General features: G+C 40.7%; 2 protein-coding genes across 5 annotated transcripts in view; one reads left to right on the forward strand and one right to left on the reverse strand.

Moving 5' to 3' along the window:
* PDILT (protein disulfide isomerase like, testis expressed) overlaps positions 1 to 13041 on the reverse strand; it is a 25455-nt gene extending 12414 nt beyond the window's left edge. The window contains 4 exon segments of the mRNA XM_053957871.1: positions 2747 to 2953; positions 10727 to 10948; positions 11075 to 11235; positions 13013 to 13041. Coding sequence (XP_053813846.1) covers positions 2747 to 2953; positions 10727 to 10948; positions 11075 to 11235; positions 13013 to 13041 — 619 coding nt within the window.
* On the forward strand, positions 7884 to 22943 carry LOC128796153 (acyl-coenzyme A synthetase ACSM3, mitochondrial-like). 4 transcript variants are annotated; one of them, XM_053957543.1, is made up of 15 exons: positions 7884 to 7901; positions 13085 to 13228; positions 14133 to 14394; positions 15249 to 15459; positions 15908 to 16115; positions 16919 to 17062; positions 17612 to 17768; positions 18318 to 18397; positions 19347 to 19470; positions 19771 to 19851; positions 19976 to 20077; positions 20755 to 20882; positions 20982 to 21081; positions 21720 to 21839; positions 22487 to 22943. In XM_053957543.1, exons 3-15 carry the CDS (start codon positions 14194 to 14196, stop codon positions 22571 to 22573), a joined length of 1743 nt encoding a protein of 580 aa, XP_053813518.1. In that variant the 5' UTR covers positions 7884 to 7901; positions 13085 to 13228; positions 14133 to 14193; the 3' UTR covers positions 22574 to 22943. The 4 variants fall into 4 exon arrangements, 3 of the variants coding, with proteins under 3 accessions (XP_053813518.1, XP_053813517.1, XP_053813515.1); XM_053957542.1 differs by lacking the exon at positions 7884 to 7901 and adding an exon at positions 11079 to 11097; XM_053957540.1 differs by lacking the exon at positions 7884 to 7901 and adding an exon at positions 11867 to 11929.
* Positions 22944 to 23009: the final 66 nt, after the last annotated feature.

The raw sequence follows: 23009 nt of genomic DNA on the forward strand, positions 1-23009 counted from the left end.
CTGATTGAGAGGGGATTTGAGGTATCCGAGTTCAACCTCAGGTTCTAGTCACCATTTAAACTATTGTGGCTCTAGAAGACCAACAGTGGATCCGTACAGCTTTTTCTGAGACCTCTGCAAATGGATTTATGTCCAGTTAAATGATTAATCACACATGGAGAATAGAGATGAGGAAATTCAGACAGGTAGAAAACCTGTCCTGCAAGATTTCATGTGTCCCAAAATCACAGTAAGCTATAAAGTGCTATTGACCTAAGGTTTAATCCACAATGACTTCAAACCAATTGCAGATTTTATTGAACTGTTTGTTCAATTACATTAGGTGTCAAAATTGTTCCTTTGATGCTGCAGGAGGGATCTGATAGGCACAGAGACATGTTAAAATTCTTCTGTGGGGCCATAGCATCACTTCAGTTTAGACATAAGAAACAAAGCTGAAGTGTCAAAGTTGTCATTTAGTTCTGGATTGTTCAATCTTTTGGCTTCCAAATTACTACTACCAGTTTTACTGAGATTATAGTCAGTCTGTTTATTTGGTAAATTGTCCTAAGCTTTCAGAAGTCTTAGAGTATTGAATCTCTTTAAAAATTAAATTTTTAAATGATCATGTTTTCAGAGGAATTTGAGGCAACAAACTGAGGCTCAGGCCACTAAAATCTTAGCCCTTTCATCTCTGTATGACAGACAGGCTTGTTGGAACAGAGTATGGGTTAATTAAAATCATACATGAAAAAGAAAAAGTTAAGTATTAGAGTCAAGATGTATGGTACAAGTGGATTATCAGACATGCAGGTCCTGGTACTGTGCATTTTAGCAGTCTGACAAGATCAAAATTGAGTCAGACTGTTTTACTGCCACAATTTTGCAGCAGACAGCACTGCAACTAATTTAAAATACTTTCCTTTTTTGTAAGTGATCTGTGATCTGAGCAGTCATCTGCTCTGGAATGTATAGGCTGCAGAACAGAGCAAAGCACAGAGCAGTATCTAGTGGCCACACAGTGCTTGACTTCTGCTGTCTATAGGCAGAATTGAGGTCTTGTCACTTATGTCAGTGCTATGGCCCCTAAGCATCTTTTCTGTGTGGTTAATCTTTCTGTTGAGTTCCTTTAACCAGCCTGGCCAAATTCTGACCTTGCAGTTGTAAATGATGATTTTACAAAGCCTAGAATTTGGCTCTCATTTTATGCCGATTGCCAGGGACACCATTCAAAAATTCCATTTTCCATAAGGAGTTGAATTAATTTATTGATTTAAGCAAGGTCTGCAGTTTCTTTTGTGGTATGAAGGATGTACCAAGCCCTGTATGAGAAGTCACTGGGTGGCCAGTGCACATTTCCAATTGCCAATGCTCAGTGGTTTAAAAGGCAAACATGGAACGTGAGGTTTTACTCAGTGTTGCACATAAGCATTTACCAGGGAACAAAATGTAATTTAAGCCATTGTTGGGGGCACATGTCCTCCAAAGATTGGTGCTGTCTGTCTTGTAAAAAGCACAGAGCAGCAGCCAGTTTCCTAATTCCTGCATCTTGCTAGAAAGTGTGCCTGAAATAGCAGCTCTCTGCTGCAGGGCAACTCTGTGTGTGTTGTTATAATTCTCTGTACTCACTGTTTCACACCAGAAAATCTGTCAGGTTTACCAGTTTGAGAGAGGTTTTCTTGTCAATGTTGTAGATTTAATCAGAGACTGAAGGTGGGGGCTTTTGCTTTCAGGCATCAGCACCTCTAATAAAAGTTCAGTATGGCACATCACGCTTTCGGTGGCATTTGTGCAGAGGCTGCTGTTTGCACAAGTCTAGGTGGTGGGAACTTGGTAAGAAATTCAATAGCAAGGAGGAGCAAGTTGCTAAAAATACTGAAGATCAGGTTTCAGCAGGAGCCACTGGGGGCTCAGCAGTTAAAGATATCTTAGCACTAGGTTGCGTACAAGTTCAGGAGGCAAACTTTGAGTTCCTTTTTTTGTTTGTTGTATTAAACTTGTGACTCACCTATGCTCAGAGTACACCATCAGATGCTTGGCTAAGTCATGCAGTTTTTATCACCTCTGTAAAAGTTCATCATTTTATGAAAAACATAACCTTTCTTGTATGTACCGTAAGTGAACAAAAATGTTTAATAAGACCTGGATTTCTGGGCTTGCTCAAGTCTGTGGTTGCCTTTGCTTAATAGCTTTCTGTAAAATACTTCAAATTATTCCATGTTGTATTCTAAGCCACATATGAGCTCCCTCTGATGGCTAAATGGCAAAATTATTTTCCTTAGCTTAGGAAGTGGACCTGTATGTTAAGGACCCTGTGAATTCCCAGTTCTTTGTTAGATGTAGTGTTGCTCCAGCCTGTTTCTGTAGGCACACTGCCCATGGGAATTGCAGTGGACCAGAAGAGTAATGGAGGAGTTTGGGGACCCAATTCTTGTTTGGCATAACTCATTAATGTTTATTGTAATAATTGGGAGTAAGTTGTCTTGTTGGGGCGATTCTGTACTCGGTGGAGTAACACCAGTAATTAATTTGACTGTGTGAACTTAATATAGAGAAGATACTCAGTTATGCCCTTGGAAGATAAATTCAGATTCGAGTTCCTGTATTGGTACAGAAGCAATTGCATATTTAACACCAGGGGCAAAACCAGCTTCCCACCTTGTGTATTTTTTATCTGAGCATCTATATTTTTCTTCTCAGCAGGGTAATAGATGGGTACATCCTGTCATTACATATCATTATCTTATCAGTGCACGAGACAGTTTACCTTTGCAGTCTATGGGATCTTCCCTGCTGCCATTCACAAAAAACTTCACAGTAGGAAAGGCTTGAATATTAAATTCTTTTCTCAAATCATGTTGGTATGTCACATCAATTTTGCCAAACTGGATTCTTGGAGCTTCTTTTTTAAGCTGTCGTGCAGCCTCAGCAAATTCTTCAGATAAATTCTGAGAAGACTGAGATAAAGTAACATCTGGAAAAAGCCAATCAAAAGCAAATGGGTTACATAAGCCACAGTGTGAAGCTTTCTAGTGGAGGTTGTTGTGTCAAGTGGTAGCTGGAGGGTTTGAATAAGGTCTTCTATGACTCAGAAATAAATGAGGGGTTATATTTACTTCTTTATATCGATGCTGTTTTTTCACCACTCCATATGTCCTTGAACCAATCACGATGAACAACCAGCAACATTTCAATATTCTTTTGTTGGGAAAATATGTGGAGCCATTAAAAAGTAATTTGACTGACTGTGCTGGATATGAGTTTAAGAGAGGTGAAGGATAGAGTTAAATATTGCTCACACTGGGACTCTATGATCCCATTTTTGTAAGCACTTCACTGAGGCAAACTTTTGTAATGCAGAAAGTACTTTTCCAAATGAGATACGGAGGTGGGAAAGAGAGGAGCAGAGTGTGGTGTTTGAAAGGCTGGCAGTGTATTCCTCATGCTGTCCTGTGTGCCAGCCCTTCTCCAGCTCAAATGGCAGCTGTGTGTTTGGTGGAAGCAGAGAGCCCATCCTACGCTGGGCCCTGGAGCTGTAAAGTTCTATTAACATGAAAAAAGAACAAGAGAAGGAAACCAGGCACACAGACTGCTCTGCAGTCATAGACAAGTAAGAGATAAAGGCCTGGAGCTTTATATTTTGTAACTTGGGTTGAAAAAAACCTGAATTTTGATTGAAATTGAGATACTCTGTCTTATTAAATGGCTTTTATTATAAAGAACAAAATTTTTTCTTTCAATTATGCACATAAACATTTTTGTTTCTTCAATATACTTTGCAAATAGGAAGAGATGAAGAACATGCAGTTAAATTTGGTTTCATAAAATTGTGTTTGTTCTTTTGTGTATAGATGGGTGTTTTTGTGTATACACACATTCAGATATATAACTGCACAAGCACACACACAAACACACCAAAGCATAAATATAACAAAACAACTGTCTTTTGTTCTTTCACAAAATAGCAGATGCACTTCTCTAGAACATACCTTGTGAAGACATTGCCCAGAGTGGTTATAACCAAAAAGTAAATGGACATTTCTGTAAGAGTTCTAATACATGAAAGATAAATCCATATTCTAACTCAGTGCTGAGTTACATTCCTTGCATTATTCATCATTATCCTTGCTCTGAATCCCAGCCATCAATTATTTTCTCCCACCTTACTACTGCAGCAAGTGTGAAGATCAGCATCAAATAATGCTATTTTCTCATAATATTAAAGTGATAGTGCTAGGCCCTTCCACATCCAGCCACATCCAGACCCGTCCTGGCAGAGGCTCACGGAACCCCTGCACTGGAAGAGCTGCTCCAGCTGCTAATATACCAAAGGGCTCCTGTTAGTAGAACAAAACTTAGAGTCTGCTCAGGGGATACTCAGATACCATGAGATGAAGAGAAGGTGCTTCTCTAAATAAAGTAAATGAGCCTGAAGACAACAGTCCAAACCCAAGTTGTGTTCTAACTGCCTGTAAGATTAGTGTTTCGTCAAATAAGCGTATTATGATTTTTCAAAAAAATTTTACCCAAACTCTAATTTCCTATTTCCAATTGATAAAAATGGTCTTATGAACCTTTCCCTCAACAGGATTGTAATGTGTTATCTCCTAGCACCAAAAAAAAAAGGGGGAAAAATATCTCCAGTTGTAGCTCAATATGCTCTAGAGGCAAAAGCGTAAAACCTGCAATTCTGAGCCGGCAACATAAGAAATTGCAAATCTACCCTATAAAAATACTGCTGCTTTTGGAGACACAGTGTGTTGAGCCTTTATGAAATATTTTTGCTGAAAATGATTGCAAAGGTGGACTATTCAATAAGACATGGAGTACTTGCTGTTCAGTTTGAGAGCGCTGATACACAGAGACTGCAGGTGGCAGGGCTAGCCCAGAACTGGGCAGGGCTAGCCCAGAACAGATACTGAGCTTTCCAAAAGGAAGGGTGTGTGGCTCTGGACAGAGTGTAGCTGGAGTAAGGAGCAGGAAACTTCTAGCAAACCAGGATCCAGCAGCTTTCACCTAATTCTACTGCAGTGTTTTACACCAGAGGCAGTTTCAGTGTAATGATTTTTTTCCTAATAAGCTATGGTTGCACAGCTGTTTAACCACAGCTGGGAAAGTGGAAGCTGAAATGCTTTTTGCACAGGGAAATAAGAAGGGGCAGAAGAAACTGTTGGTGAACTCAAGAAACAGAAGCTGAAATTTCACAAATGTAAAAGAAATATTAAGCTTAGATACTAGACATTTAGGTAGATTGTCTGTGGGGAAGAGGGCATAGGATCCATTTTTCTCTGAAATATTTTTATTCCAAAGAGATATTTTAGGAATGATCTCTTATCACTGAATGACCTGAGTAGTCAGAGTTGGAGCTAACTAGGAATGTAAGTAGCATGCTTAGATAATGAGAGTTGGTAGAGTTAGCAGCTCCGTGCTGCAGCTGGGAGAAGTGCATGACTCCAGCAGTCAGAGACAGGAGAACTTTAAGTACCATTAACCTGCTAACTGTGAGACACAAGCTCAGTGAGTGAACAGACAGATAAAAACTGTTTCCTTGACTACCCAGAAATCATGTGGAAACATCCATCATGCACCTTTCCCCTGCTTTCCTGAGTGATTAGACTCCTCTTCAGCTTTCCATCAATTCCTTTTCATTCCACTCATTCTCTGTTTGCCTCCCAGGTGCTTTATCTTTCAAGTCATTTGAGTGTTGCAGGAAATCATCACTCCTTTTATTGGGAGCCTTTTCTTGAGTTTTGTTTCACTTCTTCTGGTTTAGATTTTTATTGACACCAATCACTTCAGGCCGTGGGATGAGGAAGCAGCTGCTGGGGCTAATGTGGCATCACAGGCTCCAAACTTGAGGAGCATCAGCAGGGAGCAAGAGCAGACACGGGTAAGAGGCAACAGAGCTGGTGACAAGGTCACCAGGGAAGGCAGCATGGGTGGCAGGACACCTGTGTAAACCAGTGTCCTGTGCCACAGCTGCCAGAAGGAAGAGGCCCTTCAAAGGCTCAAGAACAGCATCGTATTAATGTGGGAGAATGTTTCCATTATCAGTAGTTTCAACTGGGTTATAAATAAAAACAAGGATAAAGTAAGGGTTTGAAAATTAAAAGTGGGAAGAGAACCATAAATCCTGTATTTTGACTCTTACCTCCTCAGTACATTGAGTAAGCTGCTAGTTCTTTTTCATGGTACAGTTTACTGAGCTAAAATATATTGAAATGTGGACAGATAAATCTTTTGCTGACACATGAATGTGTTTAATGACCCTAAAGAATTCTTGAAGTGGGTGTACATGGAAGCACAATGAGTTAATTTTCCTTTAGCTAATTGCTGGTGTCCTCCAATCTCATTATTCTGTCTGAATTGATGGTTTAGGGATTGCTACAGTCATTGTGAATGTACCTGTTGTCCTGCCACATACTGATTTCCTGGCTGTTAGTTTCTGACATAGTCACAAAACCATTTCAGCAGTCCCATTTCTCATCTGTGCAGGCTGCTTTTACAGTTGCACTACAGATATATAAATTTCTCTGTAGAAGAGTCTTGAGATGAAGGATAGATTAATGTTTAACATATCAGAGTAGAAGGATGTTAATCTTGCTGCAGTTGCAAGCTTGCTTGTGTGACCTTGAATTCTCCTCTTCTCTTCTAGAATGAAATACAGGCATAACCTTCTGTGCTGACCTCTCTACTTCTTAACTGAGGTTTGCAGTTCATTTGAGATTTCCTTCTATGTAAACATCAGGGTTTATTCTAAGTTTGGATTATTGTAAGCATTCACTAAAATAAGCATGTGTGAGACACACCTACATGAGGGATTCATGCTAATAAGTAATTCTGCTGCAGGTAACTTTAATCTTAATAACATCACCTTCAGCTCTTGTGCCTTAAAAAGGAGATGTTTGTCTTCAAGAGTAACCCTCATCTTGCCTATTAAATGTCATTATCTCAGTCACAGGTTGCAGGAATTCTGTGGCTGACCCAGTGCCTCACTAGATGTACAAATGTTCTGCTAGAAAAGGTAAACATCACTTTCTCATAAATGAGAGCATGCTTAGCACACAAAGCAGCAGCACAATGTCTGCACCACTTGTGTGCTTGTCCTTAGGTTGTCTATGTTTATCTAGGATCTGAAAACTTTTTACTGGAAAGAACAGCAGCAGGCATTCCCAGAAGCCTGTGGAATCAAGCATTCACTGGGGTCTGTGTCTTTCCATGAATTCTTCTCGTAAGTTGGAGGAAATGGTGTTAGCATGTGCTCTGAAGGCTGTGCTTTTAGTAAGTGTACAAAGTTCATTCTCTCTGTGATGGACAAATTTGTTAGAGTGATTGAGACTTTTTATGGTGCTTATTTGCTTTTCTCTGCAGTGAAAGTCAACAGAGGGACTTATATTCAGGCAGTGTGTAGTGTAAACACTGAATCTCTCCCATGCAGGCAGCACTGATCTAAGGTCTGCCTTCTGCTAGTGACAAGTGCTCTGAATTCCCTGTTCTCATAAGCATTTGTGTGGAATTTAGATCAGTTTAACGTGGATTAGGAGATGCCACAGCCTGCAGCAGAAGAGCACTTTCAATTGAGTGCTGAGGTGAGATGCTGGGCAGGACTCACACATTGCTGGGTGATGCTTGCATCATTTTCAGACATGTCTTGTTGCACAGATCAGCTGGGATGAGAGAGGAAGAGTGCTGGGTTTCTGGGTCCATGCTTTGCTTTCACACTGAGTATTTGCCCTGTGAACTTTGCCCAGCTCCAGAGGGATCCGTACACTGCCTGGCTGAAAGGCAGCATGTATTTATAGTAACCCTTCCTGAAGGAAGGCAGACCCGTCAGGGTGGAACTCACAGGTATTACAAAGGCTTGGGTGTCACTGGGTAGAAAACATCAAAGCAGACCTCACCTGACAAATACTGTGGGACTGGTAAGTAAATAACATTATGCAACAGGGAAAGCATTGGAGTTTTCTTAAAACTGACAGGTCTAAGGCACAGTCTTGAATGAAAGTTTGTAGCTCAAACCTTTCTGGTGTTGGTACAGCACCAGAAGAAATCCCATCTTCTGGGAAGCCTGGGATTCCTTCCCACTCTCTATGTCTCTGTGATCGCTAATGAGTCAGGAAGATCTCAGGTCTCACATTCATTCTGGATTTCTGAAATTAATTCCTGGCAGCCTCACAGATTTCCTGGGTGATCTGGGCAATATTGTTTTCTCTCACATTACCTAAGTTTCTTTAATAGCTCCTTGTTAACACAGGTTGTTTATTTAGATAGACTTTTTAGAAGTAGGATATAAAAGATTTCGGCTTTATGGCTTTTCTGTGCAGGTGCCATCTTTAGTCTCCTTGTGCTGTGGCAATTAAATTATTACAGCAAATGAATCAGCTCATTCAGCATTGTGGAGTCAGGTTTCCTACACCCCAGGGCAGTGCCTCACTGCAGGATAGTTTTTCATTGCCCCAGAGGCTGTTTAGTGGCATGTCTCCAAAGGGAGCTATAGAGATTGAGGCCAGTGATTTCCACATCATGGATCAGTGCTGCGGAGTTCATCACTCCTGGGAGTGATTCCTTAATTCTTTCCAGGGACTGTGGATGCCTTTATGGTTGTGGGGGAAAGGCAATCCAGGAGTTTTCAGTAAGGCCTTTGATCCAAACCAGAGAGTGATGAGGATCACTGGAGCAAGGTATGTTTGGAGAGCTGAGTTTCATCTCTGTGTTTTGGAAGATGTGGTGGGGAATGGAAGAGTCTGTTTGTCCTTCCCTTCTGAAGAAGCCAGGAGTGAGGGTGGTGGGATATCAGAGAGGTCCAAGACTCTGCTCTGAAGAAAGGGCAAGGAAGCCTGGTTTACATCCCCACATCCTTGGAGTGCCCAAGTCCCTGGGCTATTGAGCTACTGGTCCCTGTTCTCTATTGGAGAACTCCAATAGTTCTCCATCTCCTGTCCCTTTATGAATTGTTTCATGTCTATTTTCCACTCATACTAGGTTGCAATCCTGAAGTGTGTTGCAATATCTCCCTGTTGATAATCTCTGCCAGTACTAAGAAAGTTTGTCTACAAACACTACTCTGACCTGGCCATTTAGATCCTGTACTTTGAAACAGCTCTTACAAAGGTGAGAAAACAGCATGACTAAGGCTTTTCTGATAAGTTATTTTTTCACCAAAATTATGCATCATCAGAGAAATAAAACAGTACAGAACTGCAGGTTGAACAAATAGCTTTAAATCCTCCACAATTAGTAAACAAAATCCTCCTAAATTTCAACATTTTCAGAAGTATCTAAAATTTTTAAACACCATGTTTTAAATAATTTTCTATTGTGATTATTCTGAAAGATTAAAAATCTTTCAGAAGTTTGAAGTTTTATAATCTTGTTTCAGGATAAATGAAATGTTTGGTATGATCCAAACATATTTTTAGTTTTATGAGTCTGTTAGTGTATTTTAGGTTTTGTTGTTGGAAATACAAGTGTTTTCATTTCAGCTTGACCTATACTACATCACTAGTATTATTATTATAATCTTTATTGTCTTCATTGTCTTCATTATATTCTTTATTAATGTTATTATCAGTTTTATTGTTTATTGCTATAATATTATACTATCTACATTATTATATTTTCATATTAATAGTAATTTTTTCATTTTATATAATATGTTATAATTGCTATTATATTATATTATATTATATTATATTATATTATATTATATTATATTAATTATATTAACAGCAGTAAAATCCACATTTGGTAATGATGCAAAAGAACAAATTAGATGCACTTCTGCAAAATTAGGATATTGCCTTAATTTTGAATATCCCTTCCAATTATGGAAAAGTCTGGGGGTTCAGCTTGAGCCTGTGTCTGGCACCTGCTTCCAAAGGGGCTCTGGTTTGCAAGAGTTTGTGTAATTTAAGGTTAAGGTGATGTGTGCACTGAGCTCAGGGACTTTGGCTCAGCAGAGCAAGGTCAAGCCCGAGCAACAGAGACAAAGATTTCTCTGCCTTACGCTGATCAAAGGGCTTCTGCTACCAGCAAGCTGCTGGCCAGTGCAGATCCCTGTTTGTGGCACAGGAAATTATGCAGCAGCTGAACTTTTAGATGGGTAACATCACAAGGATCTGCCTCTTGGCTTTTGCCTTTGTGATGTACTTGATGGCCAGACCTTATAACAAGGTTTGTTATTCAAAAACCCCACCAGTTTTCTGCCCAGGAGGAATCAAACATGAACCTAAAAGAAGGACCACAAACCTGCCACTATCTAATCAAGCACTCCTTTCAGGGAAAAAGAACAATATAATGTAACTACAAATATCAAAATATTGTAAAAAGACAATCCCTCAAGCCCAAATGCTCGCAGAGGAGAGATGCCATGCAAAAAATCTCATACAAAGTGCTGATGAAAATGTAAGAGGGAGAAAAGCACTCTGATTAACTTTTGTTTGGTTGGGTTTTTTTTTTTTAATATGTTTTACCCATCACTACTGTGAAACACACTCTTGCAAAAATTAGGCAGTAGAAACAAAGAATGCCAACTCAGCACTGTCTTATGTAGCAGACTGGTATTTAATCACCCAAAAAAAAGAATAAATTACTGTAGTTACAATCAGAAATAGATACATAGAGGAAACCAAAACAAACAAGGACTACTAGGGGACAAAGCAATGGTAAAACAAGCATTCTTGAGTGTCCCAACATCAGTCATTCTCTGCAGAGCCACCAGGGTAAGGGAGTGGAAACTGATACTCACAGAATTTCACCAGGAGGTATTTGCTCTCCTTCAGTGCTCTGTCAAAGTTGTTCTTCTTCAGCAAGAGGACATGGTTCTCCTTCTTTATTTTGGGGAGCTTGGTTTTCTTTAGCTTTGCTTCATTTGGGCTTATGCTGTCTGCTGCCAGGAAGCCCATGAGAAAAAACAACAATAGAAGTGAAAATGGATGTGTCTTCATCTTGTCCTGCCTTCATTCAGATACTGAGAAAGAAAGAAGCAAAGGAGCATTAAGCAGCAGGGTTTGCTGCTCAGATGTCTGCAGCTGTATCAGCCAAACCAAGAGGCTGATAAGGTTGATAAGTCTACCACCAGTGGAGCCAACTGCACCTTTCCATGGGAAGATTAAATTAGTTAAGTACTTCCCCATCTTTAGTAGTGGTGGGGGGCATGTGGAGAAGTTGGGAAGAAGTATGGGGAAGTTTGGTTTACTGTGTCTGAAAATAAACAGCCCTGGGAGAAGGTGAGAGAGCACAGGAGGAAGCACTTGCCTACAGAAGCACCAGTGGATTCCAAGTGTGCTGGTGTAATTAGACACCCTTCTCTTGTCAGGGCTGCAGACAAAGCAGCAGGCCAGGTACCTGGGACAGTATTTGAGGGCTGCTCCTCTGCCTAGTTTTTGCTTGTCTCTTGCACTTATGGATCTGCTAACTGTGGATCTGAGAGTGTGCTGAAGTCAGGGAAAAACTCTCACTTCTTTGCATAGGTAATTTTAATGTCTGTAACTCTTCAATGTCTTGTCTGTGAGGCTTTCCTCTGTACTTAAGTGCCAAGTTGTAGCTCAAGTAAGATACTACTTCATGGGTTAAACCAGAAGATTTTGCCATTGGTTTTCAGTAGTAACAGTTTTCTGTGCAATAAATGAAAGGGGCTAAATGTACCAATTCATCCTTAGGAGAACTATCAGCTATGCACGTGAACTATGAGGCCTCCCTAGACAGTCCTTTCAGAACATTTAAAAAAATATCTTACATAAATATTGAGATTCTGGAATTCCTTCAATTTACTAAGGAATTATTATTTCTGTAAACACCTGCCAGCCTGTGGCTGTAGCAGAAACATCTTTGACCCTTAAACTCTGATGAAATTTGGGAACTTTACCCCCAAAGCTGTAGCTGGTAGAGGAGACCAGGTATTCTAGTGGTTGTTTCAGTGGCACAAAGGACAGAGCTGACTTGACAACAGGTGGGTCTGGATTAGTAGAATCAAGAAGAAATTCCTTCAATAATGATTCCTTCTTGAGGAGTAGCAAGTGATGCTTTGCACCTCGTGCCTTTAGCAGGCTTTTTATCCAGGAGTGCACCACTAGAAAGAAGGGGAATGTTCATTATGGGGGTTGATGTGTTAGCCTCCATTTTCTGTGGGTGAAGGATCTTGGGGGGCATATTGCTGTAATTTATTCTGTTTTCATGCCTGCTGTGAGTGGGGCTGGGTTTCCAGCAAACTCTTTTCTATCCGTCTCAAAAGCTTTGCATTGTAATGCACCTTGAGATGTGTTCCATTAGTAGTTGTAGAGCGTGCCTAATGAAATCAGGAGCTGTGTATTCAGGCTGCTTGCAAGATAAGATCACACATAAATACAGATTCAGGTACTAAAGGAGAAAAAGAAGCAGAAAGATAAGAGTCTCCCATTTGACTTTGTGGTCTCTTTCTCTTCATAACAGCTCCTTTTCAAAGATGTCTTTCAAGAAACATACTAATAAGGTTATAAAGCATCTCTCAGAATTGCAGGTTAAAACTATCAAGGCCTGTTTGATCTGGGCAGGCAGTGTTTAAGCTCAGAATACAGCCTAAGACTCCCAGAACAAAGGTAGGATGACAAAACCATTTGCTGAGAGAGCTGTTTTTCCCCTCTCTGGCACTAAAACAAATAGCCATCAACTTAAATCCCTCCTGGAAACCTCCTACCAGGAAATAGGCTCCATCATGGAGAGGGTTTCTAACCCCTAGGTCCTGAAAGGAAACTGCAGAAAAAGGAAGATCATACAACAGTCCATTCTGCCAGGACAGATTTGAAATGAGGAAAGGAGTGAGATTTAGTGCAACTGAGCTGGTGGAGAACAATGTTTTCTTTTAGACATAGAGCAGATAAGGTTACATTCTGTGCATTTCTTCATCAGTGCTAGCTAGCTTTGGCTTTCTTTTTGTGCTTTGTAATTTGAGAGCTGTGGAAAATCTGCCCTCTGCAGAAGTCAGAGTCCAGTCAGCAGGAAACACTGGATTCAGGATCAATCATCTTCTAGAGCCTTCTGCTTAGTTACCACTCACACCCTGTCAAATATGTGGTCAAGAGCCATTGAGACGTGCCTCACGTGTGCACTTTCTGTTTCAATTTCTCAGGTTTGCCTCACAAATACAGTGATTTCAGAGTGATCCCAGTTACTGTTATTTATTGGCACTGAACACTGGAAATTCTCGCTACACCTACGCTTGCAATAAATAATGCAAAGGTGAAAGTAACTGCATAGAATCCCTGGGAGACAGGTATGTACTGCTGGCTGTTAAATAAGGACAACATGGTACAAGAAAGTTTAAACGCAAAGCTGATTTCATTGAATTGGGGAAAAATTCCCTTAGATATACGGGTACATCCTTAAAGACTTCATTACACTCAAAACAATGATTCAGCACCTGTGAGTGAAAATCCAGTTTTCTTGACTTTCAGGGTTGGGCTTTAAATACCTGTGGCATTATCCATTCTGTCTCATCCACATGTGCCTGTATGTTGTGTAGGAAAGACTAGGAGAAACTGGAAATGTTGGCACTTCCTTTGCAAGTTTATTTTACAACATGTGTCTTTTCCTAAGCTACACACTTCAGCTGAAGTGCAAAGCAAATGGAAGTCTTTGGCACGTCACCTTTGCTCAACTACTGTCTATTTTGTGTTCATTCCATGCCCTCAGAGAAAATAGAAGTAATGAGAAAATAAATCAGAGATTCGTCAGTTTTACTGGTGCATAAATTCAGTGTGACTCGCCATCTAGTGCAGGTTTAAGGCATAACATAATGACAGAGACAGTTTTAAGTCAAGGTGATAGTCTCCTAAAACACTTCAAAAGTAGTGGTGTTTTATTTCTGTAAGCAGGCAAAGTAACATAAAATTTACAGGAATACAGACACAGATATTGAGAAAAGGACTGGCAAGAGAAATTTTAGAGATGAAATATGAGAGGCATTCATCAGCTGACAAAGTAGAGGACAAATATTCTAATGAAAAGCAGTGCACAATCCCTTTACAAGAAAAGGAGGAACATAAAATAATAGGGAAAACACAGATGTGTTCAAACAACCTATTTATTCCAGCTGGTTTGCATTAATTCATCCAGCATAAGAAACTAGACAGCATCCAATAACTGTCTGGTTTTAAATGTATTTTCTTTCATTTCAGGTGACTGATTCCATAGGTGTACACTTGATTCCTTCCCCCTCATGATAAAACATCATTTATCATGAGAACTTTTATTAAATCCTGGATTCCTCAGTGTTTGTGGATTCTCAGGTCACCTTCCAGAACATTCCATGGAAACAACAGGCTTCTTACATCTCAGATTATTTCCCATTATGAATCTATAAACCAGGGTAAAAAGGAACTGCCAGAATATTTCAACTTTGCAAGTGATGTTTTAGATGAGTGGGCACGACTGGAAAAGGTAGTATTTGTCTTTTCTTTTATAGACATTGAATTGTAATTTAACCCCAGCTGTCAACTAAGAACCACAGAGACCCTGGATCTCACGCACACACACACACACACACACACATCCAGTGGGATGGGGAGGAGAATCAGGAGAAAAAAAGTTAAAACCCATGGGTTGAGGAAAGAATAGTTTAAGAATTGAAATAAATTGAAACATATATAGTAATAAGTAAAATATTATATATATATATATAGTATGTCTATATGTAAAATATAGTAATAACAAGAATATTAATAATAATTATCACTACTGTAGAAGCATTAGTAGAAATGGTAGTGATGAAAAGGGAGATAACAAAAAAGAGAGAGGAACAAAGAAGACCCAGAAAGGATGAATGATGCACAACACAATTGCCCACTGATTGACACCTGGCCTGTCCCCAGACACTGATTGGCACCTCTCGACCAACTTCCCACCAGGGTATAAACTGAGCAGGACCTCCTGTGGTTGGAATATCCCTTTTTGCTTGGGATATCCCTTTGGGCAGTTCAGGTCAGCTGTCCTGTCTGTGATCTCCCCCAGCTTTTCATGCACCAGCTTGTTGGCAGAGTGTGAAAAACTGGAAAGTCCTTGACTTAGTTGTTGCTAAGCAGTGCTTACATTATCCCAGTCAAAACCAGGACATGGTGGAACAAATCTCAAATTATACAATTTTACTAATGAGTACTGGATAGTACTGGCACCATTTTATTTTGTTTGTCAGCAAGATGTGTATCACTCCAAAAGAGTAGTTGCCAAGGATGATTTATATTGAAGTGAAACCTTTTAAAGTTTGTCTTATTTTAATATCTTCTCACGTGTTGTAGGATGGAAGAAAACCAACAAATCCAGCTTTTTGGTGGGTCAATGATGAGGGAGAGGAGGTGAAGTGGAGCTTTGAGGAGCTGGGCTCTCTGTCCAGGAAGGCAGCCAATGTCCTTTCTGAGGCCTGTGGTTTGCAGAGAGGAGACAGAGTTGTGGCAGTTCTGCCTCGTGTTCCTGAGTGGTGGCTCCTGAATGTGGCCTGCATGCGAGCAGGTGAGTGACTCACTGACTTGTTGGGTGCAGACAGAAAGCAAATCGAGCCTACAAGCCATGTATGAGATTGGAGTGAAGAAAATGCAAACAGGAATATTCTGTTGTGACCTCTACAAGTGATCTTTTGCCTAGAAGGAGAATTGGCAGCACCCACACAGGAAGCACAGGGCCAGACATGGTCCAGTCAAACAGCATCCTCAGGGGAAGCCAGTGAGGGCTGAATGGCTGCAGCCTAAGGCCAGACTTGACCACATACATTGGAAGGGAGCTGAATTTATAATGGAAGAACTTATATAATTAGTGTCATTAATAATTCAATATATCTATTTTGCTCTGCTTTTAAACGGATAAACATCCATGACGGATAAAGTCAGCATCAACAGAGAGACATAATCAAGTATTTTTGAGAAATGCTGAGTTCTCTCAATTGCTTCTTGCTTTCTTCCAGGAATTGTCCTTATTCCAGGAACATCTCAATTAACAGCCAAAGACATCTCATACCGACTCCAGGCTTCAAAGGCCAAGTGCATCGTTACCAATGACACTCTGGCACCTGCAGTGGAATCTGTCCTGCCTGGCAGCCAGTTCCTGAAAAGTAAACTCATTGTAGGCCAAGGGAGCAGGGATGGGTGGCTGAACCTCAAAGAACTCCTTGCGTGAGTATCCAGCTCTTTTCTTTCCAGTTCTTTGAGGTGAGGGGGTTGTATCAGTCGGGTGACATTGCTGAATTGTTACATTTTTGCATCCCTCTGCCAGCTCCCTGGTTTGTGATTACACTGGTAGAGGTTCATCCAATCCAGGTTTTGGGAATTTAGTTAATGTCCTTCAGCTTTGCTTAGCCTGCCAGTTTTTAGAAGCTCTCTGCTTCTACTGTGATCATCAGACAAGCACACAGAGCTCTAAACAATTGTTATGAGCTTGTCTGCTGGAGCCCATTCTAATGGCTCTTGATTAAATTGGAAAATACCCATTCCAGCTCTTGCTGCTCAGTTCTTTCTTCCCTCTACTGTCCATCCTCTGGTAGCTCAGAGGATTTGAATTGTCCATCAGTCTCCTGAACACAGATGACAGACTATTAGTAATAAGACCAATGTCCTTGGCACAATAATCTCAGTTATCGATTTCAAGTTGGGCGTTGGTTTTTGCTTGTGTGAGGCAGACACTGATTCCTGGCTGCTGTTCCATAACCAGCACCTGGAGTGCCCTTGCTAAAACAGTTGCAAACAAAGTCACTGAAATATTCTGTAGATGCTCATATCTTAAAAGTTATGGCATACAAGGCATACTCGTTACAAGCAAAAAACACAAGTTCTCTAAGTGTTCTTACCTGTGTTACCACTTACTTAGTGAGATCATTCACTTTGGGGCAATTTTCCTGTTGAATTCCTAAACAATAAAAATGCTGTTACCCTGGTGGAAAACTGCATGTAGTGACTGGAATACATAATTTCTTCTGAAGGGTTGCATCTGCTGAGCATAAATGTGTCAAGACAAGGAGTCAAGACCCAATGCTGATCTATTTTACCAGCGGAACTACGGGCTTCCCAAAAATGGTGCTGCATTCCCACAGCAGTTACGGCATTGGATTTGCAATCAGTGGCAGGTATTACCTTGCAGTTCCTCCCAGGGTCCTGATCAAGTGCTGTGATCAGCATTAAACTGAACATGAGACCATAACATTCCAGTAAATGCAGGCATTTCATGACTATAGGATCTTGCATCTTCCTCATCTTGAAAGGTAAAGGATACTTTTCCCAAAGCATTCCGAATTGGAAGCTGGTGATCGAGGGTCCAGAGAAGTAACTTGTTTAGTTTCCTGGAGAAATGAGCTGTGACTTAGCTGATGTCTCAACTGCACCAGGTAGGGAAAGCCTATTCCAGAGGATCTGTTTGGGTTCTGCTCTAGATCCAGATTCTGCAACTCAAGACAAAGATGTTTTGCACTGCTCTCAAGAAAAATAAATGCTCAAAATATTAAGCAGAAGGGAAGGAAGGGAAATCAGGGAATATTTAAGACTCTTCAACTCTCAAACTTTCTACAGAGCCCCACTTGCTGACACCACATCTTCTAATGGAAGCCTCCTGCTGTGACCTGTGCCTGAGTCTCTCACATTCTCCGCAGCATTTCTTCCATCTCTGCTTTTTTCATCAGGTATTGGTTGAACTTGACTCCTTCAGATATAATGTGGAATACCTCTGATACAGGCTGGGTAAAAGCAGCTTGGAGCAGTGTTTTTTCACCATGGATCTGTGGATCCTGTGTCTTTGTACACAATATGCCACAGTTTAAACCAGAAGTTATTGCAGAGGTAAGCTTAACATTTTACACTGTAATATTTATTTCCATTTTACAAAAGTGAAGGAAACAAACTGGGCTCCAGTCCATGGGTGCCATTGCTTAGCAGTAGAGATAGTACTTCCCACATCCCAAGGAATTATCCCTCCATTTGGTGCCCATTAAGCTCAAGGAACAAGTGTTTTCACTGCTGGTTAGGCCATGTGTCATGGTTCGAGTGTAGAGGAAAATTGGATAAGGATGCAGGATATAAAGATCTGGGATCACTGCTGTGTTGTCCAATATTGAACCTAAAGCTTACTTCAGGTATGAATTTCCATCTGTTTTGGGGTTAGGCTGAGTATGGGCCTGTATTCATATGGCATAAACCTGAATTAAGGCTCTGCTTTCCTGAATTTTCAGTGAGTTGCCAGGGTGCCTATTCCTCCCTTAAGGCACTTTAAACCAATCAATTGATTGATTCCCCTCAACATTGGCCTCTTTTGTTAATCACCTGCACATTCACAAGGTCAGACCCAGCATTACACTTTCTTTTCAGCACAATAGCTTCCTATTTTTCTAGACTCTCTCAAGATATCCCATCACCACCTTCTGCACGGCTCCCACCGCCTTCCTCATGCTGGTCAAGCATGATGTGAGCAGGTACAGCAGGGAGGGGAGGGAGGCTGGGGTATAATGCTGGGACAGCTCTGCATGGTTTGTTCCTTAGCTTCCTTAATTCTCTTTTTCAGTTCAAGGAAACCTAATTAGCAAAGCTTGCTCTCAGTAAAGAAGGCTCTCAGTTTTCAAATGTGAGAAGAATTAACCACACCATAGGCTACTTGGGCTTCAGGACTGGGTCTTTGAACAGACAGCACAGAGGAAACAAAGGAGATTTTTTTAAGGTGTCACTTCCTCTGAACTTAGGCTTCACCATTCAATTTAAGTCAATGTTTTAGGCAGCATTGGATCAGGATGTTACTGGAGTACAGTGGAGTTGTTCTCACATGTTTGAGAATGAAGGGAACAGTTAGAGGAGTTCCAGATGCTGAGAGTTATTTGGCAGCTGTTCTTGCTGGTTTGTTACTCTGTAAAATACCCAGCTTGTGAGAAGTGGTTTGCAAGGCGTTTTCACATCTTTGGTAAGGTACTCATTCTTGTCACATAGGTCTTTCATCCTGCCAAAAGCCAACCCAGCTTTAGCAGAGCTCAGCCTTGTGTATCTATCCATCCTTCCTTTTGCTCTAGAAAATTCTCTTGTTATATCTGATCTTAGATGTTGGCACATAACTCAGCTTTCCACACACATCTGATGTGCCTGTTCAGATTTTGTGACAGCTCTCCCAAGGAAACACTTTTGCTCATGCATTTTCCAGCAGAAAAGCCTATTTCTATTGACACAGAGATAAACCACATCATCTTCAGTGGCAACTCAAGCAGTCTAGGATTCTAGTTGAGGTGTGCATAAAAAAGGAGCATTTTCCATTTCCAAAGGAGCTTGTGAAGTTTTAGGTGTACTTCCATGGAAAGCTGAGGGAGGCTGTTCTGTTAAGTCTATTTACTGTTCTTTGCAAGAGTTAAGAAAATTATTTCATTTGCTGTTCCTCTCAAGCTACAAGTTCCCGAGTCTGAAGCACTGTGTAACTGGAGGGGAAGCACTCAATCCTGAAGTGCTGGCGAAGTGGAAAATCCAGACAGGGGTGGATATCCATGAAGGTTATGGCCAGACCGAAACAGTACGTTTGCAATAAATGTAATTACTGGTAGTAAAACCCTTCACCATCTTTACTTCAAAAGCAAAGCTAAAATAGATTATTTGCTTTGGGTATCAATTTGTCCTATGTGTTAATGTGTTAATGAAAAATATTAAAGCAGCTCACATCCCAGACTCTGATGTCCTCAAAAAATCACAGTGCTTTGGTCCTGATTCAGCCCTTGTCACAACAAAGTCACATTTGACTAATGCAAACAATAATAAAATTTACAAGATGTTGCAACAATTTTTAAAAAATCTTAAAAAAAAATCTCTTCTGCAGGTGGCAATCTGTGCCAATATGAAAGGAATGAAAATTAAACCTGGCTCTTTGGGAAAAGCTGTTCCCCCTTATGATGTGCAGGTATGTGGCAGTTGTGGGTAGAACAGTGAGGCAGTGCTGTGTCCCTCCTGTGCCCTGCACTGAGCTGCAGCAGATGTTCCTCTGAGCTGATCAAAGCACCCCTGCTGGTCTGTCCTTTCTGCAGATTGTAGATGACCACGGGGCTGTTGTGCCCACAGGAGAAGAGGGCACCATTGCTGTCCGAGTGCAACCCACACGCCCCTTCTGTCTGTTCTCCGAGTACTTGGTGAGCCTGACCTGCTGTGCCTGTGTCTGCTGGGAGACTCAGGAGAGAGCCAGGGCAAAGGTCTGCCAGGAGCAGAATTCCATGCAGGATCCTCAGAAAGTCTCACTGGGTTACTTGAGGACTTTGAGCCTGATCAGTGCATAGTTTCAGGAACAGACTGACTGACAAGAGTGTAGCTTCAAAATGCAGCATGAACCAGGGGATACCTCGTTCTAGATATGTGCCATGCATTTTATGTTCAGAGCATCACTCTTTTCTCTCTCTTCCATTCCTATCTTTGGTTAAACGTTACTGAAGCAAGCCCATAAATTCTACTCCAATACATCAGAAGCTCAGGGAGGCTTTCCAAGGCACAGGTATTTTTTTCCCTCATACCACTGTCAGAGGTACCCCCATTCCAGCAGGCACTGCAATCAGAGAAACCTTTGTACAGATGCCTGTCACACACAACATGTGCACAAGATCAACAGCACAAACACAAGCTACAGCACAAACCCCTCACATGTTTATGATCACATGGCTCTGAGGTAGTGACACCTCAGTGAAAATATAAAGCAGTATTGAACACAATCATTTTGAGTACAATTTTATTGTTCATTTTTAGCATCACTGCTAAGGAAATGCATTACAATTCACTAAAAATAAGATACTTTTTTGAAATGTTTGATTGTTGCCAGGATAATCCTGAGAAAACTGCTGCCTCTGTGCGTGGAGATTTTTATGTCACTGGGGACAGAGGCGTTATGGATGAAGAGGGATATGTCTGGTTTGTTGGAAGAGCTGATGATATCATTAACTCTGCTGGGTAAGGCATTTCCTTTTAGATTTGCCTCATGAAATGCAGCCTGGAAAGAGCAAAGGGCTGGTCCATGCTGCTGGGCTGAGCTGTCTTTGTGCTCCCCAGGTATCGCATTGGCCCATTTGAAGTGGAGAGTGCATTGATTGAGCACCCAGCAGTCTCAGAGGTGGCTGTTGTCAGCAGTCCTGACCCAGTGCGAGGGGAGGTAAAACAAAATAGGAAAAAAACTAAAATAAATACCCTTTCTTCTAAGTATCAACTTCCTTATACGTACTAGGTTTCCTTGGAATTCAATATGTTGCATATTTTTGAAATTAGGTTGGCATAAACTTTTTAAAATGCATATCTTGACAGATATCACAATTTCAGAATTATTTCTTTGTGGGGTTTTATGTGGGGAAAAAAATTTGATTTTTCAGACTAATCATGTGATCTTTTTGTCTAAGCAATGAAACTTTGATTATTTCTCATTTACCCCTAAGCATATGGTGGCAATGATATCCAGAGTGTTTAATTTTTGCTTTATATTTTCTACATTTGTAACATTTCTATGAGCAACTGGGATGAGATTTTAATCTCTCTTTATTTTCTGTACTAAAACTTTTTGAAATTTTAATGATGTATAAAGTTAAGGAAACAATGGGAAAATAGGAAAAAATCCTCTGCTGCAGAGTGGGTCCTTCATAGTGCAGCAGTTGATAGCAAACAGCTAATGAAAAGGGAAATTAAAGAAAAAACTCATATTTTGGCATTCTGAGTTTTGTCACTCACTTTTCACAACATATGTGTTCCCTTATTGCCACCTCTGGAAGTTAATGCAACCCCTTTGTTTTTGTGGCACAGGTGGTCAAAGCCTTCATTGTTTTAGCTCCTGCTTTTGCATCACATGATCCAGAAAAATTAATTAATGAGCTTCAACAACATGTCAAGAAGGTGACTGCACCTTACAAGTATCCAAGGAAGGTAAGTACAGCCCAAAAAGACAGGTTCCCTCATTGTACCAGAAACTGAGCAATTTTTGTCCTGCCTCAGCTCTTTTTCAACAGCTTTCTGACAAACACTCCAACCAGAGTTAGATAAAATAGAAGTTGATGACAGGGTCTGTGGCAGCTGTAGCCTTGGGTTGGCTGTGTGTGCTAGAATGGACCCAGAGGGAGGCAATGGTCATGAAATTTTACTTTATGAGGGCCCAGTCTTTCTTCATGGAATCCTGGAGTTTTCACTGCAGCTCAAATGGGCAAGACATTCCATTCTAACCAGCTCTACCTTGAGCTCTCTTCTAACAGACAGCTAAATCAAAACAAAAGTTCCTGCTAGCATCAGTAGGTTGGAATCCATGTCTTCTCACTAGGAAAGACACCAGTCCGGGACTCCCTGTCCTGGAAGCTGAAGCACTCAGCTCCTAGGGATTGTGGTATGTCTCCTTGCAAGTACTGTCCGTGCAGTAGCTACAAGGTCTAGTAAAAAATTTCATCATTCCAGCCCTGGTTATGCAGCTTCCCATCGTTTATCTCCAGCTATCCTGTGCTAAAAATATTTTCACAATCTTTTTTGCACCTGGAAAATTACCCACAAGTTATTTGGCTACAGGGAGCATTTTTGCCTTTCAGGTGGAGTTTGTTCAGGATCTGCCAAAGACAGCTACTGGGAAAATCCAGAGAAAAGTTCTAAAGAACAAAGAGTGGGCAAACCTATAAAAAGAGCAAGAGTGGTCTGGAAAACGAGAAAAGAAATTCTCCATCATGTGTACCATCCATAACACAAGTCACAGAGCAGGTTGTATTGACCCAGAGCAGAATGAGAACATCAGGAAAAACAGTGGAAGAAAAAGGAGAAAACATTCTTGAGGATATGTGGTATTGGAACCACTTTGCCATCAACCTACAAATGTTCAGAATGAAGGAAGTGCAAGTAATTTGAAGTGTGGAATGGGAGAGAGAAAGACTTAAGTGCATACACAGGTCTAATTTTTTTTACTGCAATTTGTATAAACATCTTCCTTTTAAAAATGGGTGAAACTACAAGGCTTTGAAAATTACAAATAAATGAGAAATTAATAAGAAGATATGTTTATCCTGAGGTGGGTATCAGCAATTAATTAACATCTAAAACCTACCACTGTAACATTTCTCA

Source organism: Vidua chalybeata, chromosome 16 (assembly GCF_026979565.1).
Source record: "Vidua chalybeata isolate OUT-0048 chromosome 16, bVidCha1 merged haplotype, whole genome shotgun sequence".
In the NCBI taxonomy this organism is placed as follows: domain Eukaryota; kingdom Metazoa; phylum Chordata; class Aves; order Passeriformes; family Viduidae; genus Vidua; species Vidua chalybeata.

Excerpts from the sequence above, each read along its gene's own strand:
- LOC128796153 (XM_053957543.1), top strand. The coding sequence starts at position 14,194 with ATGAGAACTTTTATTAAATCCTGGATTCCTCAGTGTTTGTGGATTCTC. Across the intron at positions 15,460-15,907 it reads TGTGGCCTGCATGCGAGCAG|GAATTGTCCTTATTCCAGGA; the intron begins GTGAGTGACTCA and ends GCTTTCTTCCAG. Across the intron at positions 21,082-21,719 it reads CTGACCCAGTGCGAGGGGAG|GTGGTCAAAGCCTTCATTGT; the intron begins GTAAAACAAAAT and ends TTTGTGGCACAG.